This window comes from Gavia stellata, chromosome 2 (assembly GCF_030936135.1).
Source record: "Gavia stellata isolate bGavSte3 chromosome 2, bGavSte3.hap2, whole genome shotgun sequence".
NCBI lineage: Eukaryota > Metazoa > Chordata > Aves > Gaviiformes > Gaviidae > Gavia > Gavia stellata.
The window spans coordinates 22,011,315-22,028,487 of record NC_082595.1 but is presented as its reverse complement, the minus strand read 5'-3'; the positions used below and the strand labels follow the sequence as shown (position 1 = coordinate 22,028,487).

At 41.1% G+C, this 17,173-nt stretch overlaps 2 protein-coding genes across 5 annotated transcripts in view; both read right to left on the bottom strand.

Moving 5' to 3' along the window:
- STRN (striatin) overlaps nucleotides 1-9,842 on the bottom strand; it is a 67,737-nt gene extending 57,895 nt beyond the window's left edge. For 2 of the 3 annotated variants that reach the window (XM_059835888.1, XM_059835889.1), the window contains exon 1: nucleotides 9,540-9,579. Coding sequence is in view for 1 of the 3 variants with exons in the window: in XM_059835887.1 (XP_059691870.1) it covers nucleotides 9,540-9,842 (303 nt within the window). In the remaining 2 variants the exon portion in view is untranslated. Of the gene's footprint in view, nucleotides 1-9,539 lie in introns of all 3 variants that reach the window. The other variant, XM_059835887.1, reaches the window with a different exon arrangement.
- Nucleotides 9,843-13,470: 3,628 nt separating this feature from the next.
- HEATR5B (HEAT repeat containing 5B) overlaps nucleotides 13,471-17,173 on the bottom strand; it is a 57,626-nt gene continuing 53,923 nt past the window's right edge. For both annotated transcript variants that reach the window (XM_059827653.1, XM_059827644.1), the window contains 2 exons: nucleotides 15,725-15,938; nucleotides 13,471-14,138 (listed from right to left, as the gene is read on the bottom strand). In XM_059827653.1, coding sequence (XP_059683636.1) covers nucleotides 13,834-14,138; nucleotides 15,725-15,938 — 519 coding nt within the window. In that variant the 3' untranslated portion in view covers nucleotides 13,471-13,833. The remainder of the gene's footprint in view (nucleotides 14,139-15,724; nucleotides 15,939-17,173) is intronic.

The following is a 17,173-nucleotide window of genomic DNA, read 5'->3' as shown; positions in this document are numbered from 1 at the left end:
AACAACAGAATTTTACCAGTAGATTGAGACTGCACAGGCCATTTCCCACAGTTGCAACTTTAGCGCAAGTCAAACCTGAAGCCTGCGCTACCTGAGGGCGTAGGGGAGCAAAGGGGGATCTCTTCCGCTTTGAATGATCTGCAACACTGTTCTATGCTTGTGCTTTGGCCACTCCTGGGAAGGTTTGCCAAAAATTTCAAGAATTCACAAATATGCCCAACAAACAGGTTCTGTGACAACTGACCTTCTAGCTAATAAGGTTAAAATGCATCAAGTTGTAAGCTAGTCATCACAAACCTCTCGCACGCCTACGGGGATCACGGGATCACGCAAAAACTCTACTGTTCCTTGCCTTATGGGTGGGGCGCATCATCTCCATAAAGCACCGGCCCGGATGGCTCCACAGTGAGGAATCAAGGCAGCATCTGCCTCAAGTTTATTCCAGACTAAGTGCTACAAGTTACTGTATTAGACCTCAACTGTGAAATTAAAATCAAGAGAGTGAGAAGGAAAAAAAAAACAACCACCAAAACAGATAATTATTGGGAAGAGAGATGCCGGGAACAGTCTATTTCAGCTACAGCTGTACAGTCCAGTATTATTTTTTCCTCCACTTTATCTCATTGAAGTTTTTAGTATTACCAACTGCAACAAAACTTAGACGTTTCATGTGCATTCAGTATAAATAGCACTGTAGCTACCTTAGCTATTCCACTTCTTTACCAAGAGATTTTAAAAATAACATTCATTCTTATGTTAAAAAAAAAAAATCTCATGTGCAACAACATTGTTGTTTTAAGAAATTCCCCAAAACACCCTAAGGTCACATTACTGTGAAGTAGATAAAAGGGTGAGGCAATGTTTTAGGTAGCACTGGGTTAGAAACAACAATTTTTAAAATGCTGTTGACTTCCTAATACAGGCTTAGCAGCCATAACAATATAACCAAATAATTAAATTGCATCTTAACAAATCTGGATTTTATCAATGTTTAAAAAAGTAGACTGAAATTTACACTTCCTGGAATCAGCAACCACAACAACAAGGATGTTAAAAAGTGTCTTATATCTGCATACTCTTTTAGGCTGACACTTTGATATTACAGAAAAGCAAGAGACTAAAAAAAATTTACTTTTAACAGAAAATGTTTAAAAAGAAACAATACTATGGCTGCTAAACAAATGATGCATGTTTAGTATCAACTTTGCTCACTTCCTGAATTTTACAGCTATTTCAAGAATTAAAAAAAATCATCTTTTAATTTAAGACTCAAGAACTATAAAAAGCCTTTCCATTCTTTTCTTTAAAATACATATTGTAATATTTTAAAGTAAACCTCACTTCAAATTTATGGGCACTTGAAGGTCAACAGGCATCATTCGACAAAGCAAGAGCTACTAAGACACACAATTCTGCATAGGCTGCTTCCGTAATTCAACAACAAGGTCTTCACAGGTTGAGAGAAAGAGAACAAGGGAGGGAAAAAACTGCAAGAAAAGTATTGCAAAAAATATGTAGATAACTAAAATAACCAAATACATATGCAGATGAATCAGCCTCGAATGGCCGTTCTAACCAGTCTACCGAGATCTGCCCTAAGGATTCTTCTGCAGGCTGCCAGGGTGCTCAGTATTTTAGATTACAGTTGAGTCACGAAAGCGCTACATATTTAGGTATAATTGTAAATAAGTGTAGGTATGCCCGGAGCAGGAGGGACACAGTGAGAGGAGAAGAGATAAAAAACAGGTACGGGGAGGGGGGAAGGGAAATATCAGTGGTCTAGTACAACTGGCAAACAATTTTTCAGGCACCATACTTAACATTGCAACACACACACCTACTAGCACTCTGTGCCAACAGAGGCTAGGAAGCTTTTGTAAGCGTCTGTAGCCATTTAAGATAACACAAAACTGAAGTGGGGCCACAGCCTGAAACGAGTGGCAGGCACCAAGGCGTATTTAGCTTCACCCTGCCCAGAAGCACTTCATCCCATTTATCACCTGCACGCTCACGCTGGACGATAGCACCTCGTGGAACTAACACACAGCACAATCTGCTACTGGCAAATTATTTTTGCTGGAGTTCTCAGAGATGTCCTCAAACTGGCATCAGAGCTAAGCCCTGAGGAAAAAAAAAACATCCAAAAGAGATCAAAGATTTAGCTTATGGTAAAAAAAGATGGTTGAAAAAGCCATTTACTTGCATTCTTCATCTCTTTGAAAAGATTATTTGAAAAACAATTTCTTATCAGCGAATTCAAAACTCCTAATAGATCATCCAGAATCAAAAATCATCCAGAATCAAAAATTATTTAGTAATTTATTCCTGCCAATACCTTGATTACTAATTTAAGCATCCCAACCAACAGGAAAACTGCTTTCTGCAGTTTGAAGTGTTTTACTAGGCAGATCTCTGTTTAGATAGCCAGTCTTTCTTTTATCCACTCTTCAGTGCTGCCTTTCATTCTAACAACTGCAAACATCAAAATACTTGCTGAGTTAGCCAAGCAATGTATATTCAGCTTATTTAATCATTCTTCATAAGCAAAAATTTTCTCTAATCCTCCAGTCATTTTTGTAGTACACTTACTGAAGTGGTCAGTGTTAACCTTTTTTTTTTTTTTCCCGAGTCCCAGAAGCATGTTCCATGTAGACTGATGTAAGGACAAAAAGAGCAAGTTTTAAACGTGATGTAATTCTATAGACAACACCACAATGACATGTCACAAAATAATTGCCTATTATGAGCTGGAGTCCAAATTGCAAATGCTCAAATATAATTCCCTTCCACTTGCTGTACAAGACAGAAATGCAGCAACAGCAGTCAGCACCAGGACTGATAAATAGACTTATGTCCGACATTTAAACTGAGACAATGGAAGTTCACAGGCTGAATGAATCACTTGGTGTATAGCAAGACAAGGGAGAACAAATGTGGAAGAGATATGTAGATTTGGTTTTGATAACAAAAAGAGGAGTGAACCAGACTTGACCACACAAGCATTTGCAAAGGCAATCGGCACACTCCCATTTCTCGCTCCTACAGCCAGGAGCTGCTACTCCTTGTATTCAAGCATGCACCACCACCCTGAACTCAATAGAGCATCAAGTGAAACAGATACAAAAATAACTGATTTTGTTCTCACCTCCTGTTTACAAGCTTGGATATGAATATCGTGTATGCCATCTTTGTTCTGATGCTTTTGCAATCCTGCCCTATCTGACTGCCCAAAAGAGAAACATATTCCTGGCTAAGAGCAGAAAAAATGCAGTCTTTCCACACTGCGATCTTAAATTTAACTTCTTTGTCACTGGGTTATTTTCAATATATTCAATATTAGTTAGCATATAGCAAACTCTTTTCAATTAGGAAAAGAACATCTTCTAGATGAATCCATCTACAGGTCCACACAGAACAGGTCACTATGATAAAGTAAACCTTTGTTTTCATATTTCAGAATATTTTTATTTCTAGTGTATTGTCTGCAAAGCTTGGATCCTGAGCACTCTGAAGTGATTCAGAAGAGTTGTTTCAAGTATCCAAGCATTTCTCAGCATTTAAAAACAGAAATAGATGAAGGATTGTTATGTTCTAAGTCAGTTTTTGCCACTTTTCAGCTAAGGAATTTAGAAGGGAGGATTTGACAAGCCCTGGCAGCCTTGTCAAGCCAAGTATGCGAGTAGGTTGCTGACCAATACCTATTATCTCAGAAAACTGTGTACAGATATCTATTTTAGTTGAGGCTTGGCATTTGTACAGCCTTACTTCTTTTAGCATTAAATTAAGATGAACCAAAAGTCTCTGGAGAGGCATGGGATCTTCCTTTGGGAATTTTACACAGCCTGTTCTAGAATTAGTAAATAAAGCTTCAGTGTCTACTAAACGTTGATAAAGGCTGAGTTATATCTGCAACTTGTTCAAACAGTGCAAAGTTACTTACCCCTGTTGCAATAAAACTGACATGAGTCAAGACCTTCAAGAGAAAAAGGAGGGCTACAATTTCAGTAGGACACAGAGATACCGATTTAAATCATAAACATGCACTAGTAAAGACACATGGGATGTTTCACCATATGCTAACCTGACATCGAAAACCAACGTTTTCCACCTAGAACAGAACAACTTATTCCATTTTTGCTCAATTCAACAACTCTATAGCAAATCATGAAAATCAGAAAATCCTCTTCTTTTTTAAAGTGTAACTTTCTGTGAAAAGTGTTTCTAAGCTTCTAAGAGCACTTGGAGACAATATAACATTGCAAAACCCTCTCCCTGTTCATGCCACCTCAATATTTACAGCAGCACTTTCCTGAAAGAATTTGGCCCATGTAAGAAACACATTTTCAGTACACTTAAACTAAATTACAAGTTTAACAGATTTGAGAAGAATGGGAAAATCTGATGCTGGGAAACGTTTGGACCACTTACACAATTTAAAAAAGAAAAAAAAAAATCAAACTACAAAAAAACAGGTACAGACCTGCAAAGAACCAGTCTCATCAGTTTGTATTTACATTCTACTTCTCTACAAAAGCTACAAATTTCTACAATGCAGCTCTTTCATCACTGAACATTTACTCCCACTAGTCCTCATGGCTTAAATAAAACAAGCCATGACAGCTTATCAATGAGTATACTGGGATTAGCTGGCAAACATGCACATAAACAAACAGGAAAGAAGAGTACAGAAGCTTCTCTTCTTTGCTTCACATGAATTTGGCAACTAGAAAGTTTGCTTAAAAAAAAAAAAACTTAGCAAAAGAAAGAATATCTGGTAGTCACTAAGACCCATTTAGCATCATCTTTCCCAACTAAACACACCTCAGTATTGTGACCGTGGCTTATTTTCTTCCATCTTTTGATTTATCTGACATATTTAAAACAATAAAGTTGAAAATATTGTCCTTCTGGGTGGAGAGTAATTTAACATTAATCACTGTTTTCTTTGTAATATCTGCCTTATGAGAAAAAATATTTTATCGAAGACTTCTACAGCACTTTTGCCAATTCATCTTTCACAGAGAATCTCAGAGATTAGACCCACATCATCATATTGGAAAATCTTACACAAAACTTCTTCAAACTGTATTTTATCTTCCATTTTATTGGCCAAACCAAATCTTTAGGAGTTTTCCATTAACTAAATAACTGATTCCATCAACTCACTGCTCATTACTTTTTATCTGAAAAATATTTTCAGATTATCCAGCCATCAGAATGATTTTTAACTAGAAACTTAATCCAATAAGAGGACCATTATCTAAAAGCCAAACTGTAAATATCAACTATTTCTGAATCAAGTAACCAATGTCCTAAACCACACTATAAATAGCCTCAGCCATCTGTCTGATTTGCCCCTTCTCCACATTACTTTAACTTGACAATCTCCAAGGACACAATCTTACCACACAACGTGCCTGGTTTCATCGCCTGCCTCTTGTCTCAGAAAAGCAGCAGCAAAGGGGAAGATCACCATCCGTGACCCCCCCCCCCCCAGAGAGCTAACATTGCTAAATCTGACTTCCATAACCGACCTCAAGTGCTTATCTATTATTTCCATCACATTCCTTCTATTACAGTTGTTTGCTATCATTTAACCACATTTTATCTCATTTCATTAACTCTTTCCCTACCATTTGGGTGTTTTGTTTTTTTTTAATTTGGCACTGTCTTACAAGAAATATTTTTAGCAAGGTTGTGGAAAGACAAGCACATTGTATCCACCTGTTCTCCGTAATTTCCTTACAAACCTTTTCGAAGGAAAGTTTACCCAGGAAAAATAATTTTAATGTAACCCTATCAGGTCCCACTACTCCAAAGCAGTCTACTACTCTAAAGAAACAGTTATCAGTTAGAAGAAATGAACACTTCAGTAGTGAAGAGGACAAGAGCTAGAAAATTCCTTTGCAGGATATGAGGTGTCTATACATGCAGTTACATACAGCATAGCAGTTAGTTGCAATTTAGAACATTTGTGAAAGAGGGAGAAATGCGAAAGTCTGCAAATCAGCATTTTTGCCAGAAAAATGTTTGTCAGACGCAAAACTTTCCACAGCAACATATGCATTACTTGCGAAGACAAAATTTATAGTCTAAACAAAAGCCATACACACACAAGCGTCTTCCAAGCTCATCCAGCCCTGAAGCAGCAGAGCTCAACAGCTTTGTCGGTTGCTGGGACAAGGCCTTGCATCGGCAGCACTTGGCTCTGTGGGAGTCCCAGCCACGGGGGCAGAGCCCCCATCGCTCTCTCCCAGGGGTGGCAGATGGCTAATTAAAAGGGAAATAACATCCGCAACAGAGAATCACCCCCAACCAGTCAGAAGACGTATGGTTAAGGCAAGACACCAATATGGGAAGCAGTTCAAACCCTGCTTGCCTCAAGCAAAGACATGAATTTCAGTGCCCTGCATAGGCAGGCTATTTTGGGATGGGCTTGTCCAATACATAATGACAACTCTGAAATGCCTCAGAAACACAGTCCAGAAAAATGCAGGATGAAAAGAAACTGGAGTTCAAAACTTTTGCAGAACAGGAAACCCCTTCTTGTCAACTCTCCCAAGCAGCTGCTAGAAGAACCTAAGAAAAGGAAAACTAGTCATTTCTGAAAAGATATGAAAATAAATGATAAAGGCCTAAAACACAGTTTGTGGATACAAAAATAAGAATTACTAATGTTAGTATTTATTCTAGTGAATTACTCCACAAGGCATCATGAAAGTTTATTCTTAGGATAATTTTTCAATCTGCAGATGTCAAAGTACTGTAAATAGACAGCAAGCATTAAAAGTGAAATATGTAATTAGCAGATAAGCATCTAAGGGAACCCTGTATGAATCTGTTTTCATTCTTATTTGAAATACACAGCTTGTTAATGATACTTGCATAGATACAGATATTGAAGTCCTCTTTCACCCTGAATAGGTAAGATTATATAACAGAGGCAACAATAATTTCAAAACGTTCAAGAAAAATAATTAGAAGAATCAGAGTAAGCATGAATATTTGCCAGGGAAAGCAAAATATAGGTACTTGATAGGGAGGAAAACCTTGGAAAGGCAGTACTAGACCAGTAATTAAGAACAGAGAGTAAGCTGCCCAGCCTGCCAATTCACATTTGTTATAAACTTGGCCGTGTGTCACCCAAACAAGCATCACATAACGCAACAGAAAGGTACTCTACCTGAATATCACATTCAGTTCCACACAATTAATTACAAGGAAAAGAAAAAGAGAAAATAAAAAGAAGCCCAGAGGGGAAGAAAAGGAAAATAGGAAATCTCAGTGGGACTGATTTGCAAGGTGTTTTTTGGAGAAAGGGTATAGCTTAACTAACCAACAACTACAGAACAGAAGCCAAGGACGGTAATACTGTGGCAAAAAGTATCTGAAGTATTTAAATATCATGGCAGGTAAGAAACTGGAGATAAAAAAAAGTCTACCTCTAAGAAACAAGATGAATTGCAGAAAAAATTTATAGGATACTAAGGAGACCATACAAAAGAGGTCCTCTGCCACACAGCCTCCCAAAAGAGCAGATAATCTAACACTGAAATTTACATTGGATAGAAGACTAGTAAAGTACAATCAGGAGCACTGCATCTCTATCTCAAGAGAGAGAAACTGTCCGACCTCAAGTTTCCATTATTTTGTTAAACATTTCCAAATATACAGGCCAACAAAAGGCTTCAGAAGGAGCATGGAACCTGTTTTTAATTAACGCTGCTCATCCTTCAGCTGTACATGTACAATTTCTAAAAGACATCCTGTAGTTGCTGAACCCCTAACACAAACCTCTCACACGGATCAAAGAACATTCAACTGCAAATGGTCACAGCAAACATAATGCCTTCATGTCTATAGAGGCAGCCAAGAATTTTGCACCTTTCTGAACATGACTCCGCAGCAGATAAAATGCTGTTACAGCTCGTGGCAATGCCAGCCACAGCTAATTATAACTTTATTGAGATATTTTGGCAAGAGCCAAAGGCGTTCAAGCAAACAGCTTGTAATCAGGTTATATTCCCAGTTCTGCCACTGATCATACGACTTCCGCAAATAGTTTAAACACTCTACTTCTTTCCTCCTGTCTCATCCATAACACTTACCAAGCTTTTGAGGGATACTTGGGGAGGAGAAGAAACGGCATGCTAGCCTCTGTTGAAAGGCACTATAAATATGCAAAGCGTTATTAGTATTAACACACTGGAAACCAGATTTTTTTCTCCAAAACAATTTTTGAGACCTATATCAGCTATGAAAAAATGTCAAGATACTTATGAGACTCCGCTGGATACATGACATATGATGTTCATCTTACACATAGCTAAGCTAGTTACCTTCTACATAGTATTTACTGGATGCAGTGAATAGAAACATGATTCTGTTACTAACGAATTTTTCATTGACTCATTGAAGTTAAAATAAAAATTACTCTTTTGCCCTCATGACCACTTCCTTTAAGTTCCTACATGGGAACCCTCAGCAAAGAATGTCACATCTGCCATTCTTCTCAGAGCGGTTGTTTGATGTTATCATAGAAAATACAATTAAAAAGCTGAGTTCCCTACTAATTAAAAAAAAAACCAACAAAACAGAGAAGTGGTTCGCATTGCTAAACAGGCTCAAGACTCTCTTGACAACCATAGTACTTGCAAGGACAGACACAGAAAGAAAAGAGATGGACAGAAAGCAAGAGACAAAGAAAGGAGACATAAAAAGGAAGCCAAGTGGACACTTTCAGTCTCAAACACGGCCAACTGAGAACCATACAGTGGGCTGCTGGTAATGTGGACAGCGTTAAGGTTTACAACAGAGATGTTCTTGTAAACAAAACCAAAGAGGAACAACAACGAAGGTTGCATTATCGACTGTTATTAGCGCTAATGCGACGTGCCCATCACTGAAGTATGTGACAGTAATGCCTCTAGGCCAGCAGTTCACAAGTTCTTTAACCACAAGATCACTATCAGTCTTTTAATGCATTAATGAGCGTTATCAACCCCACCGCTTTTCAACTGAAAACACTACATTGCGTGTCCCGTAATACCAAAGGAGTTGCAGCCGGTCCCACAGGCCTGGCCAGGGGGCCGAGGGCCGGAGGCGGGGGGAGCCGCCCGCTGCGGAGGGGCAGCGGCAGAAGCAGGGCGCGCAACTCGCCGGAGGCAATTTTTAACAGTGGGTTATGAAACTAGTGACAAGTTCAGGCGGCCGGCCCTGGAGGGGCACCCGGAAAACTCCGGAGAGGCGGCGAGAGCCGCGCGGCGGGCAGGGGCCGCTCCCCTCAGGGCCGGCCGCCATGTCACGCCCCTCGGCCCGGCGGCGGCGGGGGGCAGCCGCCCTCTGAGGGGGAGGGAACTGGCCCGCCGTGGAGCCGGGCAGCCGCTCCCTCACGGGGAAAGGGACAAGGGGGAAGCCGGGGCAGCGGTTAGGGCAGCCGCTCCCCTCCGGCTGCGCAGGGCCTGGGTCGCCCGGCCCTGCGCAGCCGGAGGGGAGCGGCCGCCGGGGCGGGGGGGGGGGGGGGAGGTCGCGGGTATTACCTGCAGCTCCGCCCGCTCCGCCTCCCACTCGGCGCGCTCCGCCTCGAAGCGGCCCCACTCGTGCTGCAGGAAATGCAGGATGCCCGGTACGCTGTACTGAGCCCGGGACGCCGACACCGGTGCGGCAGCTCCGGAGGCTGAAACCCCTCCGCCGCCGCCTCCTCCTGCTGCCGCCGCAGCGGCTGCTGCTGCCGCCGCCTCGCCCGGCTCCAGTCCCGGCCCGCCCGCCGGCGGCGGCAAAAGCAGGGCGTTATTATTGTTATTGTTGCTGAAGAAAACGCCGGGCCCCGCTTGCTCGTCCATGGCCGGGCTGTGTCGGGTCTGCCGCGCTCCCCGCCGCCGCCGCCGCTCCCTCCTCCGCGAGCCGCCGCCCGCACCCAGGCGCGTCCCGGCAGCAGCAACAACCTGGGCGCGTCCCGCCCGCCGTCACCGCCTGACAGCCGCCCCCGCCGGCTGCTACGGCGGCCCGGCGGGGACTATTCCAGAGAGCGATTCGCCGCGGCCCCTCTCGCGGCATTCTGGGAAATGTAGTTCCGCTGCGTGGCGGGGCGGGAAGGAGAGGCGGGACGAGGGGGAAATCGCCTTTTTCTCCTCCGCGCTGCCTTATTTCGAGGAACGACGTTACAGCGCGCGAGCCTCATCCCCATGACCTGCCATCCTGGGGCAGAGACCAGCAAGCCGCGGCAGGCGGCAGCTGGCAACGCATCCCCGAGCCCAGCCGGCTGGGCGGGGGTGAGGGCGGCCGCGGGGAGTCGCCCCGGCTCCCGCCCCGCAAAACCGTGGCAGGCAGGGCAGGGCAGCTCTGAGCAGCAGCGGGAGTACAGATTAATCGTAATCTCTACCTCAGAGCAGGACTTAGGTGGCTTTGGCACACTCGCGGCCCACCCTGGCATCCTAAAAAGCGCAGGTGTCTCACAGCAGTTCCACAAACTTTGGTCAAGCCCTGCCCTCTCACCCCCGGCTTTTCTGTTTCGGCCCAGTTCTGAGCAGTGCTTAGTGTCAAAGCACCAAATACTATAAATGAATGATGAATCACAGAGCAAACCAGCATTTTTCAGGAATTACTGCCTCTTCCACAAGGAAAGGGAAAACAAAATACTTGAGACTGACGGCAAAGCCCTGGGCTGAAGGCACAAGCTGTCAGCAGCACTGCTCTCTCCCACTTCTCCCCAGGACATACGAAGACAAAAAGTTAGGCTTGCTTTCCGTGCTACGTACATACTAACACCAAAGGCTTGCTTAAGACAGACAAACACGCCTCTACCAACAGGCTTGAGAGCGGGGCTAAGCGCTAGCAGCAGCCCTTTGCCTCCGCTCGACCCCAGGTGTGTCTGAAAGATGGCGCGTGGTCACCAAGGCTGCTGCAGCAGGGCCGCCGCAGGTGCTGAGGAGGGGCCCCGGCGCCCCTCACCATGCCCTGGGCACACCAGGATCGCCTCGCTGCATACTCAAAGCAGCGCTTCCTGTTTGCTTCTGGCTGTTCCAAAACTGTACTCGCCTGCTTCGTAACCCTGCCCTCAGAGATTAGGGCTGTGGCTGGTGGACGACCTCTCTTAAAGAGGAAAAGACAACTAAGGAAGCTTATAGAGCACGTCAGAGAGCAGAGGGGAACAGGAGCGAAAGCACAGAAGAGGGAGCACGCTCTGGGGGACCTCAGTGGGGAACCTACCAGCAAGGGTAGAACAACAAGGCTCACCCAGAAAGGAAGGAAACAGCAGCGAGAGAGGAAGGACGTGAAGGGGAAACGGAGCAAACGAGCTTCATGAAAAAGGCCACTGACAAAGAAAAAGATGAAAAGGAGGGTGACAATGAACAATAAGCACTACGGGCATTTCAGGTTATTTCAGTTTTTTTTAATCAAATGAAATTTGATGCCAAAATATTCTGTAAAACCACATGGTTATACCTTTAGTATCAGGAGCAAGCAAAGAAGCAGACGAGGACTAAACTGGGGAAGGATGTATACAAATGGAAGTTGCGCATGTTGCATACAGTCACACAGTATACAAAGAAAAACCTCTCCCTTCTCTATCCCTCTACATCTATCTAGTGCCATTTTCCCTTTTTCCCTTCCACTAATTTTTTTGTTTTTCTACTGACTTCTTAGTTACACTTGATTCCTACACCTGCCTCCCCTCCCTTCTGAGTTTTCAGACATGTTGTAAACCAGAGTCTAACCAAAACATAAAAGTACTGAGGTACAATTTAAGGTAAATAAAACCTGATTATAGACAAAAAGTTTCCAACAAACATCAAAGTCATTAATTACTAGATGATGGGGGGGCTAAAACAGGTTGCAAAGTTACTTTCTTAGTTTTACTCGCTAAGTTTTTGTGATCAATTTTGGACTGAAATCGTTTCCTTAATACTTTCTCTCAAATGTCAAACAGGTTCAGAACTTCTTTGTTCTAGCTTTGTAATGCTGGAAACACTTACTAGAAAATGATATATTTTAATCAATTTAACTCCCACTACACATATGAAGATGAAAAAAGGAGTGAAATTACTTTCCTCCTCATGTACGGCATATTGTTTTCACTTCTGCATGTATCTTTACTCCTGTAGGACAATGGAACAAGACTTGGAAGTTAACGTGTTTATGAAAAAAATATTTGAAAGATTAAAGTCTGCACCACTTGTTGTGTCCTCACTTTAGTACTAAAATAGTCACTGTGAAATAAAAGCTTTTCTAATTTTATGTTAAATATTTTGCACACACTAAATACAATAGGACAAAAGAGCATTGTCTTGTCCTCCACTTTGCATAGGTAGTCAAAGGGTTATATAAGGTCTTACCGGAAAAGAGAAACTAGAGGTAAGTGACTATGCAAAAATAATCATCTACAAATATTTCAACCAACTATTAATCATATTCAATTCTATTTACTATCCCTTTGTTATATTTGGGTTGAAGTAGAAGCTTCTGAAATATGCAGTTTTTACAGAGTATCCAGAAAAACATCAGAGATGAAACTCAATGGGCCTAGCCAAGGCTTCTAGTTAGGTGGCTTCTCTCTATAAAGCAAGACATATAGAAAGATCCCTATAGAAGCCCATAAATTCAACAGCAGTGTCAAAAAATTCATGTAAGTCAGTCTTCTATACACAAGAAAATACATGGTTCTGGACTTCTGCCAATAGGAAGGGTGAGGTCTGGCAGCAGACAGACATCGGGAGTCACTGGCTCTGCGCTGTAACGTTAGCACAGCACTTGAGCTCTAAGCTCCAAAATCTGCAGATCAGACTCACTCAGATACGAGGGGAGCCATGTGCTTTTCAAAAAAGAAAAGCCTGGTAGGTGAAGGAAAAACTGGAGGAGCCTGTCTCTCACTTGTGTTCTGCTCCCTTAGTCACTACAGGTGCAAAGCGCTCAAGTGATTTGGCTCTATCAAGGACTGCAGATAAGATATATCAAATGACACTAAAATCTTGCAGGAAGGTTAAATACCTAGAAATCTGGACAAAGAGCAGAGCAGAGCACTGAATCATCATATTCAGCCAGTGTCTGGCAGAATAGGAAGGCTGCTAACACACAGCACCTTACAGGGGCCAAAATCTACACCTACAAAAATGCAGGTAGCAGGCAGTTCTCTTTACAAACTCAATTTCAAATGGATTCGTTAAAGTTTATCTTAGAAGAGATAGGGGATTAGATTCTTTGCATCCTTTATTAATTTTCAAGCATGGAAACTGATCTGAAAGAAATACACATCACATAAATAAGGACAACTCATTAAGATAGCATGCTTGATTGTTCACCTTGAGAAAGGCTGAAAATTTTCAATTCTTCTTTTTTTTCATGCAAGCTGAAATCATCTACACAGTCTGACAATCCCCTTCCCTACCTTGTTTTTAAAAGGAAAAAGTGCATACTTCTACACTTGTACCCCATGGTACATGTTAAGTACTGCATAACAGTTTCCCTCTTCCCTCCATCCCCACCGAGTTAGCGTGTTGGCACAATGGTAGGATAACAATCACTAGACTTCAAAAACCACTCAGAAGTTTGGGGTAGCTTTTAAAAAGAACTATTTAGTCAGATAGAGAATAGGTTTTTTTGCTGGATAATTTATAACACAAATTCATAAATATGATCACATTTAATGTCCTAAAAATCTATAGAAATACAAGTAACACCACTTCCCTTGTAATGCATGGATTTCAAGTAACTACACAAAGCTCCATTAGATAGCCTTTCACATACAAATTTCACAAAATTACATATATGCAGTAACATATCAGGGATAATGTAATGCTTCTGACTACTTAATGGTCCAAAAATAATAAAAGTAATTCAAAAAAAGCTAGTTTTCAGTTTAATTGTTGGGGTGGAATGTACTGTGGGTGGTGGTTGCCTAGCAGCTGCTTTTGCTTTGCTGGCCTGACTTGCTCGGACTGCAGTTTCTAGACGTGTTTTTAATTCAGGAGCAGCTCCCATTACTGTCTTGAAAGCAAGTGGGTAAAGTGGTCCAATGTGCATTAGATTCTGAAGTGCAAATTCATGAAGATCCTTAGATGTTGTAGATGCAGAAGCAAAGGCATTTTCATTCAGTAAATAGGAGATCAGAGTGGGAACGAGAAGGGCAAGCAACTGGACTCCTAAAAGTGAAAGAAAAATAAAATGTAATAACCATATCAGAGAATAAAACAAAAGAAAATTAATTTTATCAGTTACTAGACTGATAAGGGTAATTTTGTTTTCAGAATTGACAATAAACACTGTAATTAAAAAATTACCAAATAAAAAACAACTGAAACGTAGATAGTTTCCTGTCCTTTGGTCACTCAAATCTTTCTTACCAGGATTGTTTCAGACTTCTATTATTGTTCATCACAGTTATTTTGCTCCTGACAGTTCTTTAGAGATGCATTTGCACCATCTGATTGCAGATCACTGATAAGAGATCGTAAGATGAAGAGTGCCTACCATATTAAAGGATTTCAAAACACTTTTCAAGCAGACAGAAACACTTTTCAATTGAATCTGACTATCAGCCTCCCCAGGGAGCACAACAGAACCGCTATTAGTATGTAAGTGTTCACGAAAAAGTCAGGGACATTCATCTGTTATATTACTCCATTCTGGAAGATCGCAACCTGAAAACTAGCACCGCAGCTATACTTGGGCTAGCATGACCTAATGAGGCCACAGCCCAAAATGGCACAGGAATCAAAAGGGTTTGTCTTTAGAACAAAAAAGCAGCTGAACTTAAGCAATAGGGCTAATTTTTGTATCTAGCAAGGATACAAGTATGCCTTTGAAATATGTAATATGTTAATTGTAAATCTGAAGCTCAAAGAACTTAAACCTCCTTGGTAACTCATTTATCTAAAATTTTGTAGGTTAGAGTATTAACGATTTTCCCCTAAAGGTTTTGACTAAATTCATACTCATGGGGTGATTGTCTCCAGCTAACATTAGCAAAAATCACATTTTGTTTCCTCATTCACTTCAGTTTCTCTCTCATTTTACATGTGTTTCAAAGAGCTGTGCCAGAAGCAGAATGGGGCTCAAGAAAAAGTAGATTTAGTGTTTTATCATCAATGAAGAGAAATACCAACAGAGAGTATGTTGGGGGGGTGGGAACACACAAAAACCCCAGTAATATTTTTACAAGGAAGTTTATCAGCATTTAAAACCAAATGTCTGCTGAGTAAGTCTTTAGAAAATGCATTGTTTCAGTTAAGAGAATAACTGAACTTAAAGATAAACTATAAATACTGTATTCTATGTACTGAAGCAAACAGGAGTCCCCATCTACAATCAAGATATTCTGACCAGTACAATTCAATTTCTTGGGCTTTTTAGATAAACTTTGTTGAGCTGGTAGAAGCAACCTGATAAAAGTGATGAGTCTGCTAAAATAAAGTTAACATTGGGAAAAAGTAAATTTAAACAGTGGGAACTACTCATTTTCAACAGAAGAAAACATCACTCACTACTGCAGTTCATGTTTAGAATTTTTTTTCCTGCAATCACTAGAAATGCAAAGGCTACAGATTATCATACTGTATGTGCTATACGAGTCCGTGTACACAAAAGTTCTAACACTGGAATCACAAAAGCATGTTGTATAGACATGCTTAATTTGTGACTATGCCATCTAGTTCCTAACTGCAAGATTTCTCATGTTCAGTATTCTATTTTAGCATTACACATTTCTCTAGAAAAACTAAATACTTACTATTCTGCTCCTCACCAAGGGCAACCAATGTTTCAAGGACTTTAATTCCTTCCTGGACTGCTAACAGCTCCAGATTGTTGTTCGGGCGGCACCTTTCCACAGCTTTCAACTTCTCAACCATGATAGGGGCCAATGAATGAATATATGGAGTTGACAGGGCACGATTGGTGTGTTGGAACACAGAAAGCAGAAGCTGGTAACACTTGGCTTGAACCTAATCAAATCAAGATAAGTACATTGCCCTGAAAGTTATTTGTTAACTCAGGGAATTCTAATAAACTTTGTTATCTATGCATGTGAGATACACGTGATACAAAAAAAAAAAAAAAAAAAAAAAGACTACTAAAGGGGAAGGAAACATACTGAATAAGAGGAAAGCAGCAACACAGCCCATCTGCTAAAATAATACTAGCCCAGTTTTCAATAAAAGGCCAGTTAGAAAGAACATGCAGGTACTAATTACTAGTAACCATATGAACTCAGAGAAAATAAAGGAATAGTTAATGTCATACAAGTCAGTCACACAGGTCCACAGAGAACTACATCTTTAAGTCTCAGAACTACCAGCACTAATAGTAAATGTATCTGCAAAATCATGAAATGCTATTCCAATCTCAGAAGGGTAAAACAGTCCATAAAAATTACTCAGATCAAATTAAAGTGATCTTATTGCTCTAACATGAGCCAAGGCTGTAGCCAAAAGCAGCAGGCCTCTCCTTCCTTCCTTCTCATTCTCCATCTTGTGCTGGTAGTAGCATAGGAGAGTATACATGTAGCCATACAGTGAGCTGCACCACAGAACCCTCTCTTTGTCTTCCTTCTATTTTCTTCCCCCCGCTTCTCTCTGGAAAGCAGGGATCATTAAAGTCAAGGTTTGGGAAAATGACTCACTGATGATCTTGTGTACTTATGAATGCATTTTGTTTGGATGTACAAAGATCTTCCTCCAAAATCCCACACAAATAACCCAGAAGTTTTGAAAAGGTAAAGCTCCACAACAGATACGAGGATAAAACATTGCACATACTTTCAAACTGCACTCAAGTCTGAACAGGATGAGTTATTGAGCACATGCTGAACAGAAACATTCTAGAGTAAGTACTATTGAACACAATGATCTGTGAGGAGATCCGAGGATGACTGCAAACATAGATGTATAAATAAAACTATTGAATGAAAATGATAGATAATCAAAACTAATAGTAAGAAAATACAAGTTATGCAGCTCAGGTCACTGTTAATTCACTAGTATGTGGCTGCAAGTTTTCTATCAATTAAATTTTTAAGGCCTGAAGTAATAACACGTCTTCTAATACTATTTGTGCTTTCTAACAGAGCTCCATGGAAGAACATTTTCTCCTTAATGCCTTACTCAGCGTCATCTTTGACCTGTTTCAACAAATAATTCCTCTATATCTCCATACCACTCCAAATAATTCCCTTCTCTTT